This window comes from Erythrolamprus reginae, chromosome 10, assembly GCF_031021105.1.
Source record: "Erythrolamprus reginae isolate rEryReg1 chromosome 10, rEryReg1.hap1, whole genome shotgun sequence".
NCBI classification, from domain to species: domain Eukaryota; kingdom Metazoa; phylum Chordata; class Lepidosauria; order Squamata; family Dipsadidae; genus Erythrolamprus; species Erythrolamprus reginae.
Window position 1 is genome coordinate 47,534,474 of NC_091959.1, and position 17,009 is coordinate 47,551,482.

General features: G+C 43.6%; 2 protein-coding genes across 3 annotated transcripts in view; one reads left to right on the top strand and one right to left on the bottom strand.

Moving 5' to 3' along the window:
• Nucleotides 1–1,198: 1,198 nt before the first annotated feature.
• GTF2H3 (general transcription factor IIH subunit 3) lies at nt 1,199–11,614 on the bottom strand. 2 transcript variants are annotated; one of them, XM_070763160.1, is made up of 13 exons: nt 11,531–11,614; nt 10,503–10,582; nt 9,741–9,847; nt 8,361–8,515; nt 7,561–7,623; nt 5,816–5,845; nt 5,680–5,708; nt 5,510–5,584; nt 5,340–5,393; nt 4,157–4,225; nt 2,856–2,991; nt 2,715–2,751; nt 1,199–1,712 (listed from the first exon to the last, which is right to left on the bottom strand). In XM_070763160.1, the coding sequence occupies exons 1-13, from the start codon at nt 11,538–11,540 to the stop codon at nt 1,643–1,645; spliced, it is 915 nt and encodes a 304-aa protein (XP_070619261.1). In that variant the 5' UTR covers nt 11,541–11,614; the 3' UTR covers nt 1,199–1,642. The 2 variants fall into 2 exon arrangements, with proteins under 2 accessions (XP_070619261.1, XP_070619262.1); XM_070763161.1 differs by lacking the exon at nt 11,531–11,614 and adding an exon at nt 11,461–11,516.
• Nucleotides 11,615–11,658: 44 nt separating this feature from the next.
• Nucleotides 11,659–17,009, top strand: part of EIF2B1 (eukaryotic translation initiation factor 2B subunit alpha) — a 9,873-nt gene continuing 4,522 nt past the window's right edge. The window contains exons 1-5 of the mRNA XM_070763162.1: nt 11,659–11,782; nt 12,932–13,033; nt 13,523–13,659; nt 13,797–13,913; nt 14,707–14,823. Of these exons, the coding sequence (XP_070619263.1) occupies nt 11,770–11,782; nt 12,932–13,033; nt 13,523–13,659; nt 13,797–13,913; nt 14,707–14,823 (486 nt within the window). The 5' untranslated portion in view covers nt 11,659–11,769. The remainder of the gene's footprint in view (nt 11,783–12,931; nt 13,034–13,522; nt 13,660–13,796; nt 13,914–14,706; nt 14,824–17,009) is intronic.

A 17,009-nucleotide genomic window follows, 5' to 3' on the forward strand; every position in this document is an offset into this window, starting at 1 on the left:
CCTGCATTGGCTGCTGATCAGTTTCCGGTCACAATTCAAAGTGTTGGTCATGACCTTTAAAGCCCTACATGGCATTGGACCAGAGTACCTCCGGAACTGCCTGCTACTGCACGAATCCCAGCAACTGATAAGGTCCCACAGAATTGGCATTCTCCGGGTCCCGTCAACTAAACAATGTCGTCTGGCGGGCCCCAGGGCAAGAGCCTTCTCTGTGGTGGCCCCGGCCCTCTGGAATCAACTCCCCCTGGAGATTAGAACTGCTCCCACCCTCCTTGTCTTCCGTAAACTACTTAAGACCCACCTATACCGCCAAGCATGGGGGATTTGAGACACCTTTGTGAGTTTGGGTTAACATAAATTCAGCCATAAAAAAAAAACCTGGGATACACTCAGATGCAGATACAGTAATACCTCGTCTTACAAACTTAATTGGTTCCGGAAGTAGGTTCGTAAGGCGAAAAGCTCGTAAGACAAAACATTGTTTCCCATAGGAAACAATGTAAAAGCGATTAATGCGTGCAAAGGGGGGGAAATCGCAAAATGGCGCTCTGTTGGGCGCCGCTGCCCGGCTGTCACCTTTTAAAACAGCGGACGTTCGGGTTCGGGTCCCGGAGGCGAACGAGAAGCGCCCGGCTGTTTCAGAAGGTGACAGCTGGGCGGCGGTGCTTCTCGGTGGAGCGCCGTTTTTGCAATCGGTGGCGACGTTTTCGGCCGATCTGGAGGTTGGAAAGGAGGTGGGGAATCCCAATAGGGAATTCCATGGGTGGAGCTTTGACGTCACAAAGACGTCCTTCCTGGAGGCCACCCCGGGTTTGTATCACGAGGGGTTCGTATCACGAGGGGTTCGTATCACGAGGGGTTCGTATCACGAGGGGTTCGTATCACGAGGGGCTCGTATCACGAGGGGTTCGTATCACGAGGGGTTCGTATCACGAGGGGCTCGTATCACGAGGGGCTCGTATCACGAGGGGCTCGTATCACGAGGGGCTCGTATCACGAGGGGCTCGTATCACGAGGGGCTCGTATCACAAGGGGCTCGTATCACGAGGGGCTCGTATCACGAGGGGCTCGTATCACGAGGGGCTCGTATCACGAGGGGCTCGTATCACGAGGTACCACTGTACTGTCAAAAATGGGAGTCAGAATTCTTTTTTTGGGCCTGCCATTAACCATAATGAAAAGTCTACCTTACAATAGCTGTGATCTGAATTCTTTTATTTTTTTTAATCAAAAGGTTTTCCCAAGAAGGCTTCTGTAGGGACCAGCCCAGGAGCCCTGAAATGTCAATCCATCACTATTTTAACTTAAATACAAGGGCCATTGTCTGGAATTAAGGTGTCAAGACTGAAACCAGTTTTGATTTCTCTACCTGCAATACATGAAATGAGTTTTACATACCAACTTTGTTTATTTTCTTCTTCTTCGATTCGAGGTGTTGGTTTAAACCAGTGGCAGAAACCTGATTGTGTAAATACTTTAGAATAGAGTTCTGGACAATGGATGCACTGCCTGCAAACGTTTAGCCCTTTGTGGATCATTTCGAAAATATGTTTTGGTTCCTCCGCCAATTTTGTAGCTTTGTGTAGTTGCAATCTGGGAAGACCACATTCCATGCAGAGGGCAAGAGAAATCAATAATACGGCTACATCATCACTTTCAGTTTCTTTTTCTTAGATTTCATAACGGCCGGCAGAGAAATCTTGAAAGCGGTTCTGGAATAAAAGTGAATAGTCAGGGGGCAAAAAATTAGTCTCCACAAGAGCTCAGTGCATTCTGTACACCCCAACAAGCAATAAAAATCCAGCATTTGGGGAATTGCTAGGGTTACACTATAACAATCGACCCAACTCAGAAGATATTTGTATAGTTCTACAAGAAAGCAAGTTGCAGACATGCACAGCAAAGCTGCAAAGAAATTTGGGGTAACAATTTGGCAGATGGTAGGGGTGGAGAAAAGGAAGGGGAAGGAAGAAGGGGAAAGAGAAAGAAAGAGTGAGAGAGGGGAGGAAGGGAAGGAGGGAGGAAGGAAGGAAGATGGAGAAAGAAAGAAACAGGGAGGGAGGGAGGAAGGAAGACAGAGAAAGAAAGGGAGACAGAGAAAGAAAGGGAGAAAGAAAGAAGGAGGGAGGGAGGAAGACAGAGAAAGAAAGGGAGAAAGAAAGAAGGAGGGAGGGAGGAAGACAGAAAGAAAGGGAGACAGAGAAAGAAAGGGATAAAGAAAGGAGAGGAAGGAAGGAAGACAGAGAAAGAAAGGGAGACAGAGAAAGAAAGGGAGAAAGAAAGGAGAGGAAGGAAGGAAGGAAGGAAGACAGAGAAAGAAAGGGAGACAGAGAAAGAAAGGGAGAAAGAAAGGAGAGGAAGGAAGGAAGGAAGACAAGAGAAAGAAAGGGAGACAGAGAAAGAAAGGGAGAAAGAAAGAAGGAGAGGGAGGAAGGAAGACAGAGAAAGAAAGAAGGAGAGGGAGGGAGGGAGGGAGGGAGGGAGGGAGGGAGGGAGGGAGGGAGGGAGGGAGGGAGGAAGGAAGGAAGTAGGAAAGATCCAGACAGGAGTTGGTAAGAGACAAAAAGCAGCAGGAAAAACTGCAAATTGGGACAACGATTTCAGTGTTTCTGGAAACACAGGTTATATAATTTTATTATCTATTCAGAAGTTTGCTTTCATTGTGAACCGGCAGTGTTTGGTCACTTACAAAAGGATTTCTCACAGATACTTACTCACAAGTGGTGCAAATTGGACTGAAGTTGCAAAATACTGTAAAAAAAACAAAACAAAAATACAAATAACGCTTTCAGAACAACAACTGTTTCAAGACCGCACCGATCCATTCCAAACCCAGGGAAAGCCTTGACCCTTACTTGACAAACACACTGAGCAGACGTAGCCAATTTCGATAAGATTCCTGTGGCAGAAGCAGGCAGCACGGTAATCCACGTGAACGGGCGGAGGGAGGATCAGCTGAGATCTCTGATCTTGATCGGGCAGATAAACCCACTGTGATTTTGAAAAGGGATGCGATGGAGACAGAATTATATAGGGGAAGAACCATGTTATAGTCTATGCACTAGTCAGAAACCCAGAGCGATAATCCCTTTTTTTGACTGACAAATTTTATTACAAGGTATCAGCTTAGACCTGATGTTAAAGGTTTTCTTTCTTTCTTTCTTTCTTTCTTTCTTTCTTTCTTTCTTTCTTTCTTTCTTTCTTTATCTATCTATCTATCTATCTCTATCTATCTATCATCTATCTACCTACCTACCTACCTACCTATCTCTATCTATCTATCTACCTACCTACCTACCTATCTCTATCTATCTATCTATCTATCTATCTCTATCTATCTATCTATCTATCATCTATCTACCTACCTACCTACCTACCTACCTACCTATCTATCTCTATCTATCTATCTATCTACCTACCTACCTACCTATCTCTACCTATCTATCTATCTATCTATCTATCTATCTCTATCTATCTATCTATCATCTATCTACCTACCTACCTACCTACCTACCTATCTATCTCTATCTATCTATCTATCTATCTACCTACCTACCTACCTACCTACCTCTATCTATCTCTATCTATCTATCTATCTATCTATCTATCTATCTATCTATCTATCTATCTATATCTATCTATTTATTGGATTTGTATGTCGCCCCTCTCCGTAGACTCGGGGCGGCTAACAGCAATGATAAAAAACAACATGTAACAATCCAATTTAATTAAACAACTAAAAACCCTTATTATAAAAACCAAACATACACAAACATACCATGCATAACTTGTAATGGCCTAGGGGGAAGGAATATCCTAACTCCCCCATGCCTGGGGACAAAGGTGGGTCTTGAGTAATTTGCGAAAGACAAGGAGGGTGGGGGCCGTTCTAATCTCCGGGGGGAGTTGATTCCAGAGGGCCGGGGCCGCCACAGAGAAGGCTCTTCCCCTGGGGCCCGCCAAACGACATTGTTTGGTCGATGGGACCCGGAGAAGGCCAACTCTGTGGGACCTTATCGGCCGCTGGGATTCGTGCGGTTTGGTAGAATTTACTCAGATTTTTACAAACCAAGGTGACTAATGACCTGCAATGTCTCTTCCAACTTTAATAATAAGATAAAATAAAGCAAAGTGGCGAGAAAAAAACAGAACTCACCAGCAAATACTGAAGAAGCGAGGGCTTGTATGGAATTTTCAAGTAGATTCCGCCTGTTATATCACAAGCCTAGAAAGTAGGATATTATCCTTTTTAAATAGCAAAAAATCCCCAACCCTCCAACTGTTTATGGAGATTCTCAAGCATACGTAGTCATGATTGTCCCAAAGGAGCATTTTTTCCAAGAGGCACCTGGGCTTTCTGGTTTCTCTTTGGAGATGTTTCATTTCTTGGAGTCGAAGAAGCTCCTTGGAGGCAACACATCTCCAAATAAAAACCAGAAAGTCCGGTTGCCTCCTCCCTGAACAAGCACCTTTGGGACAATCGCTCCAACCAAAGACCAAAACTATATTTGGGGCTCAGTGCAGGGGCGAAACCCAGCAGGATTTGACAAGCTCTGGAAAACCCGTAGTGGAAATTTTGTGTAGCTTGGAGAACTGGCAAATAACACCTGGGGACGGAATGGGGATTTTGCAGTCTCCTTCCCCCAAAGTGGGGATTTTACAGTATCCTTCCCCTAGTCAGGAGGGAATGGGGATTTTGCCGTATCCTTCCCCTGGAGTCAGGAAGGAAGGGAGATTTTGCAGTATCCTTCCCCCAGGAGTGGGGATTTTGCCGTATCCTTCCCCTGGAGTCAGGAAGGAAGGGAGATTTTGCAGTATCCTTCCCCTGGGACTGGGGATTTTGCAGTATCCTTCTCCTGGAGTGAGGTGGGAATGGAGATTTTGCAGTATCCTTCTCCCAAGAGTGGGGATTTTGCAATATCCTTCCCCTAGAGTCAGGAAGGAAGGGAGATTTTGCAGTATCCTTCCCCCAGGAGCGGGAATTTTGCAGTATCCTTCCCCTAGAGTCAGGAGGGAAGGGAGATTTTGCAGTATCCTTCCCCCAGGAGTGGGAATTTTGCAGTATCCTTCCCCTGGAGTGGGGTGGAATGGAGATTTTGCAATACTCTTCCCCTGACCATGCCCACCAAGCCATGCCCACAGAACCGATAGTAAAAAAAAAAAAAGTGGATTTCACCAGTGGCTGAGTGATGCTTAGCTTGCAGTATTCCCAGGGCGAAGGAATAACCTCTCCAGGATTTTAAGTTGAAAGTAAAACTGTTATAGGACCACGAAGGAAAAAAACTGATGTTCGTCCACAAGAACTAACAGTTGAAGGAGAATAAAAAACAAGATTGTACCTGTTGCAAAAGCCCCGAATCGGAATCCAATACACAGGCATCAATTAAAATACTCTGAGGAAAAAAAGCAGAGAGAAATAGGGTTCTCCAAAGAGAAAGCAATACAGTATGAATGCAAATCAGGTGGTTATGGAGTTAACAAGACCTTGTAATAAAATTCTGGTTGTTACCCGTTTCTGGGCTGCAAAGATCACGTTCATGAAATTCATATATTGTAACGCGCTATCTTCAGCTGCCTTTATGACCTGGAAAAGAAACGGGAGTTTTTTTATTTAGATCTCATGCTTAGCCGGAGCTATTTGGCTTCAAGAAACGCAAGGGGATTTGCAAAAACTCTTACCAAAATCCTGGATTTGATTTCCTGGCTGACTACATGTTGAAGAAAAGGTGGGAAAACCAGAGAAGAAATGATTAACAGGATTTGGGTCAATGTTTTTACAACCATAGGACCGATAGATAATATCGGGGCTACGTACTTTTGCTTCCTTTGGTTACCCTGTGAATATCTGGAGCACGGGACATTCAGGAATCATTAGAATTGTACTTTGTTACACACAAAAAATATAGTTATTCATTTATTTATTTATTTATTTATTGGATTTGTATGCCGCCCCTCTCCGGAGACTCGGGGCGGCTAACAGCAACAATAAAAACAGTGTACAATAGTAATCTGCGGAGAGGGGCGGCATACAAATCCAATTAATAATAATTAATAATAATAATAATAGTAATAATTAATAATAATCTGATGTTAAAAACGATTAAAAACCCATTAATATAAAAACCAAACATACATACATACCATGCATAAAATTGTAAAGGCCCAGGGGGAAAGAGGATCTTAATTCCCCCATGCCTGACGGCAGAGGTGGGTTTTAAGTAGCGTACGAAAGGCAAGGAGGGTGGGGGCAATTCTAATCTCTGGGTGGAGTTGGTTCCAGAGGGCCAGGGCCGCCACAGAGAAGGCTCTTCCCCTGGGTCCCGCCAACCGACATTGTTTAGTTGACGGGACCCGGAGAAGACCCACTCTGTGGGACCTAACTGGTCGCTGGGATTCGTGCGGCAGAAGGCGGTCCTGGAGATATTCTGGTCCGGTGCCATGAAGGGCTTTATAGGTCATAACCAACACTTTGAATTGTGACCGGAAACTGATCGGCAACCAATGCAGACTGCGGAGTGTTGGTGTAACATGGGCATATTTGGGAAAGCCCATGATTGCTCTCGCAGCTGCATTCTGCACGGTCTTTATAATGGGATGATTTGAACAGGTGTACTTCATCAAAGGACTGCTTGCCCTCATTCAGGAACTATAAATGTAAATGAAAAAAGTAAAAAATAAAACTAAGAAAACTAATGGCAAGAATAAAACCAGCGGTTCTTCAAAATCAATACGATTTAAAAGGAGGTTGCAAAAGAAGATGGACTCTGCCAGATGGTATTTAGTGTCCTGAGGCTCAACATGGGTATACAGTGATCCCCCGCTCGTTGCGAGGGTTCCGTTCCAGGAGCCCCCGCAACGAGCGGGTTTTCGCGAAGTAGCGATGCGGAAGTAAAAACACCGTCTGCGCATGTGCAGACGGTGTTTTTACTCCCACAGCGCTAGCGAGGAGCCGAAGATTGGGGGCGGGGCGGCTGTTTGCCGCCGGCATGGAGGGCTTCCTAGCAGCCCCCCAAACCCGGGTTGGGGGTCCGGGGGGCGCTGGCTCTCGGCGCTTTTGAGCTGAGTCCGGAAGCGAATTCGCTTCCGGACTCAGCTCAAAAGCGCCGATAGCAAGCGGCAAGGAACGGCTTGTCTCGGCGCTTTCGAGCTGACCGGACTCAGCTCGAAAGCGCCGAGACAAGCCGTTCCTTGCCGCTTGCTATCGGCGCTTTTGAGCTGAGTCCGGGAGCGAATTCGCTCCCGGACTCAGCTCAAAAGCGGCGAGAATGAACGGCGTGGGCGGGCGAAGGGCGGGCGGCAGCGAGGAGTTTGCGTGGGCGGTGGGGAAACTCCTCGCTGACGCCAGCAAGAGGGGGAAGACCCAGGGAAGCTGCTGCCATCTACGCATGCGTGCCCGGCACGCATGCGTAGATGGTATTTTTGACTTCCGGGTTGAAAAATAGCGAAGTACCCTGTTCGCAATGGTTGGGGACGCAATAAACGGGGGATCACTGTATACAGAAATACAAAGTTGCTTTTGAGAAATGTTGACTTTTTAATTTCTTTTTTAAAAAAGGATACAGCAAAGTGCTTTCGCAAGAGACCCAGCCAGCAAAGTTTCTGTCTGCTGCCCCTTTAGTTCAGCTATGATCACAAAGGAATAAAAGAAATTAAGTAGCATATTCCTCACTCATTCCAACTTGCACAGATTACTGTCATTTATTTATTTATTTATTTATTTATTGGATTTGTATGCCGCCCCTCTCCGTGGACTCGGGGCGGCTAACAACAGTGATAAAAACAGCATGTAACAATCCAATACTAAAACAACTAAAAAACCCTTATTTATAAAACCAAACATTCATAAAAACATACCATGCGTAAATTGTAAGGCCCAGGGGGAAAGAATATCTCAGTTCCCCCATGCCTGATGGCAGAGGTGGGTTTTAAGGAGCTTACAAAAGGTGAGGAGGGTGGGGGCAATTTTAATCTCTGGGGGGAGTTGGTTCCAGAGGGCCGGGGCCACCACAGAGAAGGCTCTTCCCCTGGGTCCCGCCAAACGACATTGTTTAGTCGACGGGACCCGGAGAAGGCCCACTCTGTGGGACCTTCCACTGTTTTTCAATCTTAACAAAAATATAGATATACATGGGCAGCAGGCAGCCCGACAAATCCTATTGAAAAACCCTATTACGCTAAATATGTTCAAACCAAGACTTAAAGGGCCCACATTTTCACATCAGCACACAAGTGAAACCAATTAAGATTTCATGATACTACATTTTGGGAATAGAATTAGACCCCTAAAATTTTTGGTGGGGGAAAAACAACAGAAATAAGAAACAGCAAAGCTATGTAACAAAACGGTTGGCTTGTCTTACTATTGGTCATCAAGTCCTTTATCTCCTCGGCAATGGTTTCATTTATGGTGGCTAATACTTCGTATTTTCCATCTTTGCTACCATAAATATTTGATTCCCCGGATTCTCCAAAGAGATCGAGGGCTGCCCAGTGTTTTCCAGGATACAGGAAACGGCTGAGAGAAGAGAAAATAAAATTATGTTCACCGTTTAGCAATTCAATCACTCAAGCAACCGCAAAATAGAAACATAGAAACATAGAAGACTGACGGCAGAAAAAGACCTCCTGGTCCATCTAGTCTGCCCTTATACTATTTCCTGTATTTTATCTTAGGATAGATATATGTTTATCCCAGGCATGTTTCAATTCAGTTACTGTGGATTTACCAACCACGTCTGCTGGAAGTTTGTTCCAAGGATCTACTACTCTTTCAGTGAAATAATATTTTCTCACGTTGCCTTTGATCTTTCCCCCAACTAACTTCAGATTGTGCCCCCTTGTTCTTGTGTTCACTTTCCTATTAAAAACACTTCCCTCCTGGACCTTATTTAACCCTTTAATATATTTAAATGTTTCGATCATGTCCCCCCTTTTCCTTCTGTCCTCCAGACTCAACAGATGGAGTCCATGAAGTCTTTCCTGATACGTTTTATGCTGAAGACCTTCCACCATTCTTGTAGCCCGTCTTTGGACCTGTTCGATTTTGTCAATATCTTTTTGTAGGTGAGGTCTCCAGAACTGAACACAGTATTCCAAATGTGGTCTCACCAGCGCTCTATAGAAGGGGATCACAATTTCCCTCTTCCTGCTTGTTATACCTCTAGCTATGTAGCCAAGCATCCTACTTGCTTTTCCTACTGCTCGACCACACTGCTCACCCATTTTGGGACTGTCAGAAATCACTACCCCTAAATCCTTCTCTTCTGAAGTTTTTGCTAACACAGAACTGCCAATGCAATACTCAGATTGAGGATTCCTTTTCCCCAAGTGCATTATTTTACATTTGGAAACATTAAACTGCAGTTTCCGTTGCTTTGACCATTTATCTAGTAAGGCTAAATCACTTACCATATTACAGATGCCTCCAGGAATATCAACCCTATTGCACACTTTAGAGTCATCAGCAAATAGGCAAACCTTCCCTACCAAACCTTCTCCTATGTCACTCACAAACATATTAAAAAGAATAGGACCCAGAACAGACCCTTGTGGCACACCGCTTTCCATTTCATGAAGGAAAATATAACAAAATATTCTTTAGTGTCTTCCTGTTTAGTTTTACACTGAATTTCCGGGGTGGTGGCGTTTTAATCACTTGTACAATTCTTAACTAGGCACCAGAAGCTTATCTTTTAATCAAAACAGTTTCCTAGAGCAACGGTCAATGGGAAACAGAATACCTTTCCTGTGTATGACTGGCTATCACAGCAAGCTTGTTGTTGCGGTTCATAAATAAGTGCGAGTTTCCCAACACCATGGCTACATCGAGGCATTTTGATAACGTAAGCTGTGAGAAGGAGAAATATTATTTAAATCTAGAAAATTCCAAATCAGAACCCAACTTCCATAACAACCCTCCCCCCAAAAAAACACACTCATAGTAAGAACCCCTCAAATGAGGAAAATTAAATCAATCACAGGTTTCAGACTTGTAAATGTCAAGTAATAACAAGTTATTTATATACTACTTCACAGTGCCTCTCTAAGCGGTTTACAGAATCACCATCTTGCCCCCAACACTGGACCCTCATTTTACCCACCTCGGAAGAATGGAAGGATGATTCAACCTTGAGCCTGGTGAGATTCGAAGTGCCAAATTAAAGGCAGCCGGCAAGCAACAGAAGTAACCCGCAGTACTGCCGTTTTAGCACTGTGCCACCGCAGCTCATTTAAAGCTGACTGTAGATCTATAGGTCAGCTGTTCAAATCTCATCACCAGCTCAAGGTTGACTCAGCCTTCCATCCTTCCAAGGTGGGTAAAATGAGGACCCGGATTGTGGGGGCAATAAGCTGGCTTTGTTAAAAAGTGCTATTGCTAACATGTTGTAAGCCGCCCTGAGTCTAAGGAGAAGGGCGGCATAAAAATTGAATGAATGAATGAATGAATAAATAAATAAAGGAAACCTATTGTGATTGGATAATTTATGCCAGAGATGACTTACCTCTGAGCCCAACAAGGCCTGCTTGCCCCACCAGATAGGGTTAGCATCAACGACAATGACTAGGAGATTCACCTCATCGTCTATAAAAAGAAGATAAAGTACAGAATTCAGGTGCGTCTGTATCTGCCATCCATTCCAAAGGAAGGCAGGAAGGAGGGAGGGAGGGAGGAAGGAAGGAAGGAAGGAAGGAAGGAAGGAAGGAAGGAAGGAAGGAAGGAAGGAAGGAAGGAAGGAAAAATGGCCCTAAGTGACCCAGTTGCTTGTCAACATTAAACATTAAAATAAGTCTATTTAATAAGAAATGGTACCTTTATTTATTAATTATTATTAATAATTATTATCTGCTACACGAATCCCAGTGACCGGTTAGGTCCCACAGAGTTGGCCTTCTCTGGTCCGGTCAACTAAACAATGTCGTTTGGCGGGACCCAGGCGAAGAGCCTTCTCTGTGGTGGCCCCAGCCCTCTGGAACCAACTCTCCCCAGATATCAGAGTTGCCCCCACCCTCCTCGCCTTTCGTAAGCTCCTTAAAACCCACCTCTGTCGTCAGGCATGGGGGAATTGTGACTTTCCCTTCCCCCTAGGCTTATAAAATTTATGCATGGTATGTCTGTATGTATGATTGGTTTCTTAAATTGGGGTTTTTAAATTAACTTAAATATTATGCTTATATTGTCTTGTTATTGCTGTTAGCCGCCCCGAGTCTACGGAGTGGGGCGGCATACAAATCTAATTAATAAAGTAAATAAATAAATGGCTAAAACAAGAAAGCCCATTGATTGCATCTTGTGGCAGGGAGTTCCCCCAGCCAACATGGTAATTCCTTTATTCCCTAACAACCTTTGCATTGAAAGGGGACTTGAGGTGAATGAATGGGGTGCAGTGGAACGCTGGGGGAAACCACTCTGCACATGCTCAGAGGTAGCCACGCTTAAGAATAAAACCTAGCCTCTCTCACCAAGGAACTAAGAGGAATCCCATATACTGTATGTCCGAATTAAAGGTCAGAATTCGCACCCCGAACTCACCCCCGCTCATAGCGGCGCAGCACGACTGCCCGGTCGCTTGAAAGTGACGTCAGGAGCCTTCTGGTGCTGCCTTTTGACGTGTCGTGCCCCCCCCCTCCACTGCGCGTGTTGTCCTAGCTTCGTGCAGCGAGTGCAACCGGGAAAGACTTCCGGAGAGGTGGTGCGGCCACTGCGCCGAAGGTTCCGGGAAGGCGTTGTCGCCGTAGTCGGAATCGCCCGAAATTTTCCTTTTTTCCACCATGAACGAAGCGGGTGAGCGGAGGGGCGAAGCGGGGAGCCCCGAAACGGGCGTTATTTGGGAGTTTGGCTCCTGGGGGAGATGGGGGTCCCCAAGAACCGAAGCTGCAAGTGAAAGAGGTCGAGCCTCGACAGGTGGACAATAATGCCCGGTTTCCTGCCCTGTGCGGTCTCTGCTGGACTGGCGGGTGTTGTGGAAAGAAAGACCGTTTGGATCAGAAACCTTCCGCCACCACGTTTCTTTAGCATTGCAAACTCCATGTCAATTCCTCACTATTGTTTTTATTCTTCTTTATCGAGCTGCCTGTTTCTCCTATATGTTAATTGCATGTCAAACTATTTGTCCATTCATCCATCTTCCTGTCTATCTATCTATCTTCCATCCATCCATCATTCTATCTACCTACCCACCCACCTCTATCTATCTATCTATCTATCTATCTATCTATCTATCTATCTATCTATCTATCTATCTATATCCATCCACCCACCTACCCACCTACCTACCTAATCATCCTATCCATCTATCCATTCATCTAATAATTCTATCCATTCACCCATCCATCATCTATCTTCTCTCTCTCTCTCTCTCTCTCTCTCTCTATCTGTCTGTCTGTGTGTCTGTCTGTCTTTCTGTCTATCTATCTTTAGATCTAACATTCCTTCCTTCCTTCCATCCATCATTCTACCTACATATCTATCTATCATATATCATTCCATCTATCTATCATTCCTTCTATCTTTCCATCTATCCATCATTCTGCCTACATACCTATATATCATCTATCATTCCATATATCTGTCTCTCTCTCTCTCTCTCTCTCTCTCTCTCTCTCTCTCTCTATCTAATCTACCTACCTACCCATCCATCTATCATTCCTTCCTTCCATCCATCCATCCATCCATCATTCTACCTAACTACATACCTATCTATCATACCTACCTATCTATCTGTCCTATCTATCTCTAAAAACATTACTTTTCTGAAAGTGGTCCAAAAATTATAGCCTATGATGCAAGCGAGAGGGTGTGGAATAAACGCAAAATATTCCATTTGGAAGAGACTCACAACTGCATAATCTTTCAGTCTATAAAATGCAAAAGGAGCGCTTTTGTAAACTTCTGGATTTCTAATTCATTTTCTTGTCTGTTCCACCTCTTCAGAGCTAGTCGATGCCTTTAATACCCAGATGAAGCAGAATCCAGATGTTGCCTCTGCGGTGGCTGCCATCCGGGTCTTACTGGAATTCCTGAAGAGGGACAAAGGTACATAATGTCTTTGCATGGAGTGCGCGTCTCTCGGCAGAAAGAGATTAAGTCACAGGCTGGTGGAATTGTGCCTAGATTCTGCTTACAAATCCCAGAGTGATTTGCACCAAAGCAACCTGTTATGAAATTAGTCATAGATAATATAAAATAAGTCACCTTTTAAGATATGTGTCTGTGTATCTCAATTTTCTAGCTGGATTTGTGTTAAATACTTTGTCTTTTGTCAAGCCTTTCTGAACTGTAAAATAATATGAAATATGTTTGATTTGTGAAGCTCTGCTATTCCTTTCTGGGGTCAAAATTGCTGATCTGGAAGTTAATACATGAGCTTACAGGCAGTGAGTGTGTTCCCCTCGAGTGAACTTTTATTATATGGCTTCCCAGTTTCCAGCCTGTCTTTATTTTATATTCCCAAGATGAAGTCTGTAAAAAAAATAAAAATGAAGCCCACGCAGCAACTTCTGTTTCACCTTTTTATCCCCTCAGGTGAGACCATCCAAGGACTGAGAGCCAATCTAAAAGAGGCTATAGAAACGCTCTCTCGGGTCGACTCCTCCGTGGCCATTTCTTCTGGGGGAGAGCTGTTCTTAAGATTCATCAGTCTCACGTCTTTGGAAAACCCGGTGAGTTTTCCCCTCAACTCGTTAATGTAAATATTTGCCACTCGGCTTCCAAATTTCCTTAACATTAAAAAGTATGGAATGTGACTACAACTTCTGTATCATCTTTCGTCTTATTGCATTCCATTTTTCCTCCCCAGGACTATTCCAAATGCAAAGAAATCATGATTGAAAGGGGAGAGGTTTTTCTTCAACGAATTTCTCTTTCGAAGAAGAAAATCGCCAAGCTTTGTCACAACTTTATAAAAGATGGGGGCGTGAGTAATAGTGTTATATTTTCTCCTTCCTGTTTTTTCCCCCTTCCTGTTCTTCAATATAACACAGGTGGTGATCTTGGATGCCCTAAATGTTCTTTAAAAGTCATGTTATTTGTTTACCAAAACTGCGATGGTATTATTATTTATTTATTTATTTATTTATTTATTAAATTTGTATGCCGCCCCTCTCCGTAGACTCGGGGCGGTTCACAACAGTAATAGAAAAAACAATGTACAATACAAATCTAATAATTAAAACTAAAAACCCATAATTTAAAAAACATGCACACAACATACCATACATAAACAATATAGGCCTGGGGAAGTTATCTCAGTTCCCCCATGCCTGACAACAGAGGTGGGTTTTAAGGAGTTTACGAAAGGCAAGGATTATTATTATTATTATTATTATTATTATTATTATTATTATTATTATTATTTTGAAGGCGGCTATAAAAATATCCTGGAATAAATACCTGTTATTTAGCAAGCTGGTGCTGGGGGGGTGGTGTAATATTTAAATTCTTTTCCTACCCTATTTTCTCCAAAATTAAGACCTCTCTCTGATTATAAGCCCAATCAGACTTTTTTTGAGTGCTTGGCAATAATTTCAGGATACAGAAAAATATAAGATAGGGCCTTATTTTTGGGGAAACACGATATATATTTTCCCCACTTGGTTCGCTGATTGTGAAGAGAGGCTCTTCTTGTGCCTTGCCTACAGAACGTGGGCTGAGGATTGGTATGATTAACTTACAAATGGAAAAGAAAAATATTTGGCTTGTCTTTCCAGAAAATACTGACTCACGCTTACTCGAAAGTGGTTCTTCGCGTGTTAGAAGAAGCTGTCCAGGCCAAGAAACGTTTTAGCGTCTACGTCACGGAATCGCAACCGGATCGAGCAGGGCAAGTAAAAGGAAAATATTTTCCCCTTGTTAGGAAGAAAATGTAGAAAAGTCTTTTTTCTCTCGCTGAGTTTGTCTGATGAAAGGGCTTGTTATGAATTTGAAATCCCCAGCCTGTGATTTTTGAGCAATCACCCAGGTCAATAGCTTCCTTTTGGGGATTCGAATAAAAAGGTCTTTTAAAAATAGGAATAACAGTCTAGATTTCAAAGAGATAGTACGATATATATTTTTAATAGAAGTAAAAATTTCTTAGGTAACTTATTAGTTACTAACCAGACTAAATTAATAGGGAAAGCATATAAATATATGATTGACCGCAAAAATATAGATTTGACTTTAAAGGACAATATGGTAAGTTGGTGCAAAAATATTGGTAAAGAAATTGATATAGATACATGGGAAAATGTCTGGACTTCAAATTGGAAAATGACAAAATCAGTTTCCCTTAAAGAAAACCAAATTAAGATGTTTTACAGGTGGCACCTCCCACCAAATAGGAGAGCAAAAATGTTCCCTAAGACCTCCCCATTATGTTGGAAATGCAAGAAAGAAATAGGGTCCTATTATCATCAATGGTGGACGTGTAGTAAAGTTAAGCTTTATTGGAAGATGATCGAAAGAATAATAAAAGAAATAGTAAAACAGGAGATAGAAATAACCCCGGAATTTTATTTACTGGGCATAACTAATCAGAAATATAAGAAAGAAATTTTACACCTAGTTATTCATATTTTAACCGCGGCCGGGATAATTTATGCGCAAAATTGGAAAGGGGAAAATATACCCAAAGAAGAGGAAGTTATTAAGAAACTATTAGACTGCGCTGAAATGGATATGATGACAAGACGGTTAAAAGATCAAGAAGAAACAGAATTTTATGAGATATGGGACAAAGTGTATATATGGATAAACAAAAAGAAATATTAAAAGTAAAAAAATAAGACAATTGTGTTAGTAGAAATATGATTTAAGAGTTATGTTAGAATTAGTTTATGTATGAAGATTTACAGTGATCCCCCGATCATTGCGAGGGTTCCGTTCCAGGACCCCTCGCAATGATCGGGTTTTCGCGAAGTAGCGCTGCGGAAGTAAAAACACCATCTGCGCATGCGCAGATGGTGTTTTTACTTCCGCCGCAGCAGCAGCGAGGAGCCGAAGATTGGGGTTTTAAAACACCCGCGCGGCTTACAAACTGAGCCCTAAAGCCAAGCGCCAAAGGCGAACTTCTGCGCTTGGCTTCAGGACTCGGTTTGGAAGCCGCGCGAGTGTTTTAACAGGTCTCCGCCATCATGGGGAGCTTCCTAGCACCCCCCCGAGCCCCCAACCCGGGTTTGGGGGGTGCTAGGAAGCTCCCATTGTTGGCGGAGACCTTTTAAAACACTCGCGCGGCTTCCAAACTGAGTCCTGAAGCCAAGCGCCAAAGGCGAACTTCTGCGCTTGGCTTCAGGACTCAGTTTGGAAGCCGCGCGAGTGTTTTAAAAGGTCTCCGCCAACAATGGGAGCTTCCTAGCACCCCCCAAACCCGGGTTGGGGGCTCGGGGGGGGTGCTAGGAAGCTCCCCATGATGGCGGAGACCTGTTAAAACACTCGCGCGGCTTCCAAACTGAGTCCTGAAGCCAAGCGCCAAAGGCGAACTTCTGCGCTTGGCTTCAAGACTCAGTTTGGAAGCCGCGCGAGTGTTTTAACAGGTCTCCGCCATCATGGGGAGCTTCCTAGCACCCCCCCCAGCCCCCAACCCGGGTTTGGGGGGTGCTAGGAAGCCCCCCATGCCGGCGGGAAGACCCAGGGAACGTTCCTTCGGCCGCCCAGCAGCTGATCTGCCGGAACGCAAACTCCACCATCTACGCATGCGTGCAGATGGTGTTACTTCCGGGTTGAAAACTCGCGATATAGCCGTTTCGCAATGATCGGGGTCGCGATACCCGGGGGATCACTGTACTATATAAGGTAAAACAAATTTCTTTTCATTTAAAGTAATGAGTTGATTTTAAGTATTTTTGAATGTATTCTTTTTTCTGTATTGAAATTTTACTTCTAGAATAAACGGGGAAGATACAACCCCACTTTTATGTTAAATGTCTGTTTGTCAGTTTTGTCTATTTTAAGAAAATTAATAAAATATATTTTAAAAATATAAAATAAATAAAAATAGGAATAACCAAGGGAGTTCCCATTTAAAATTGGTAGA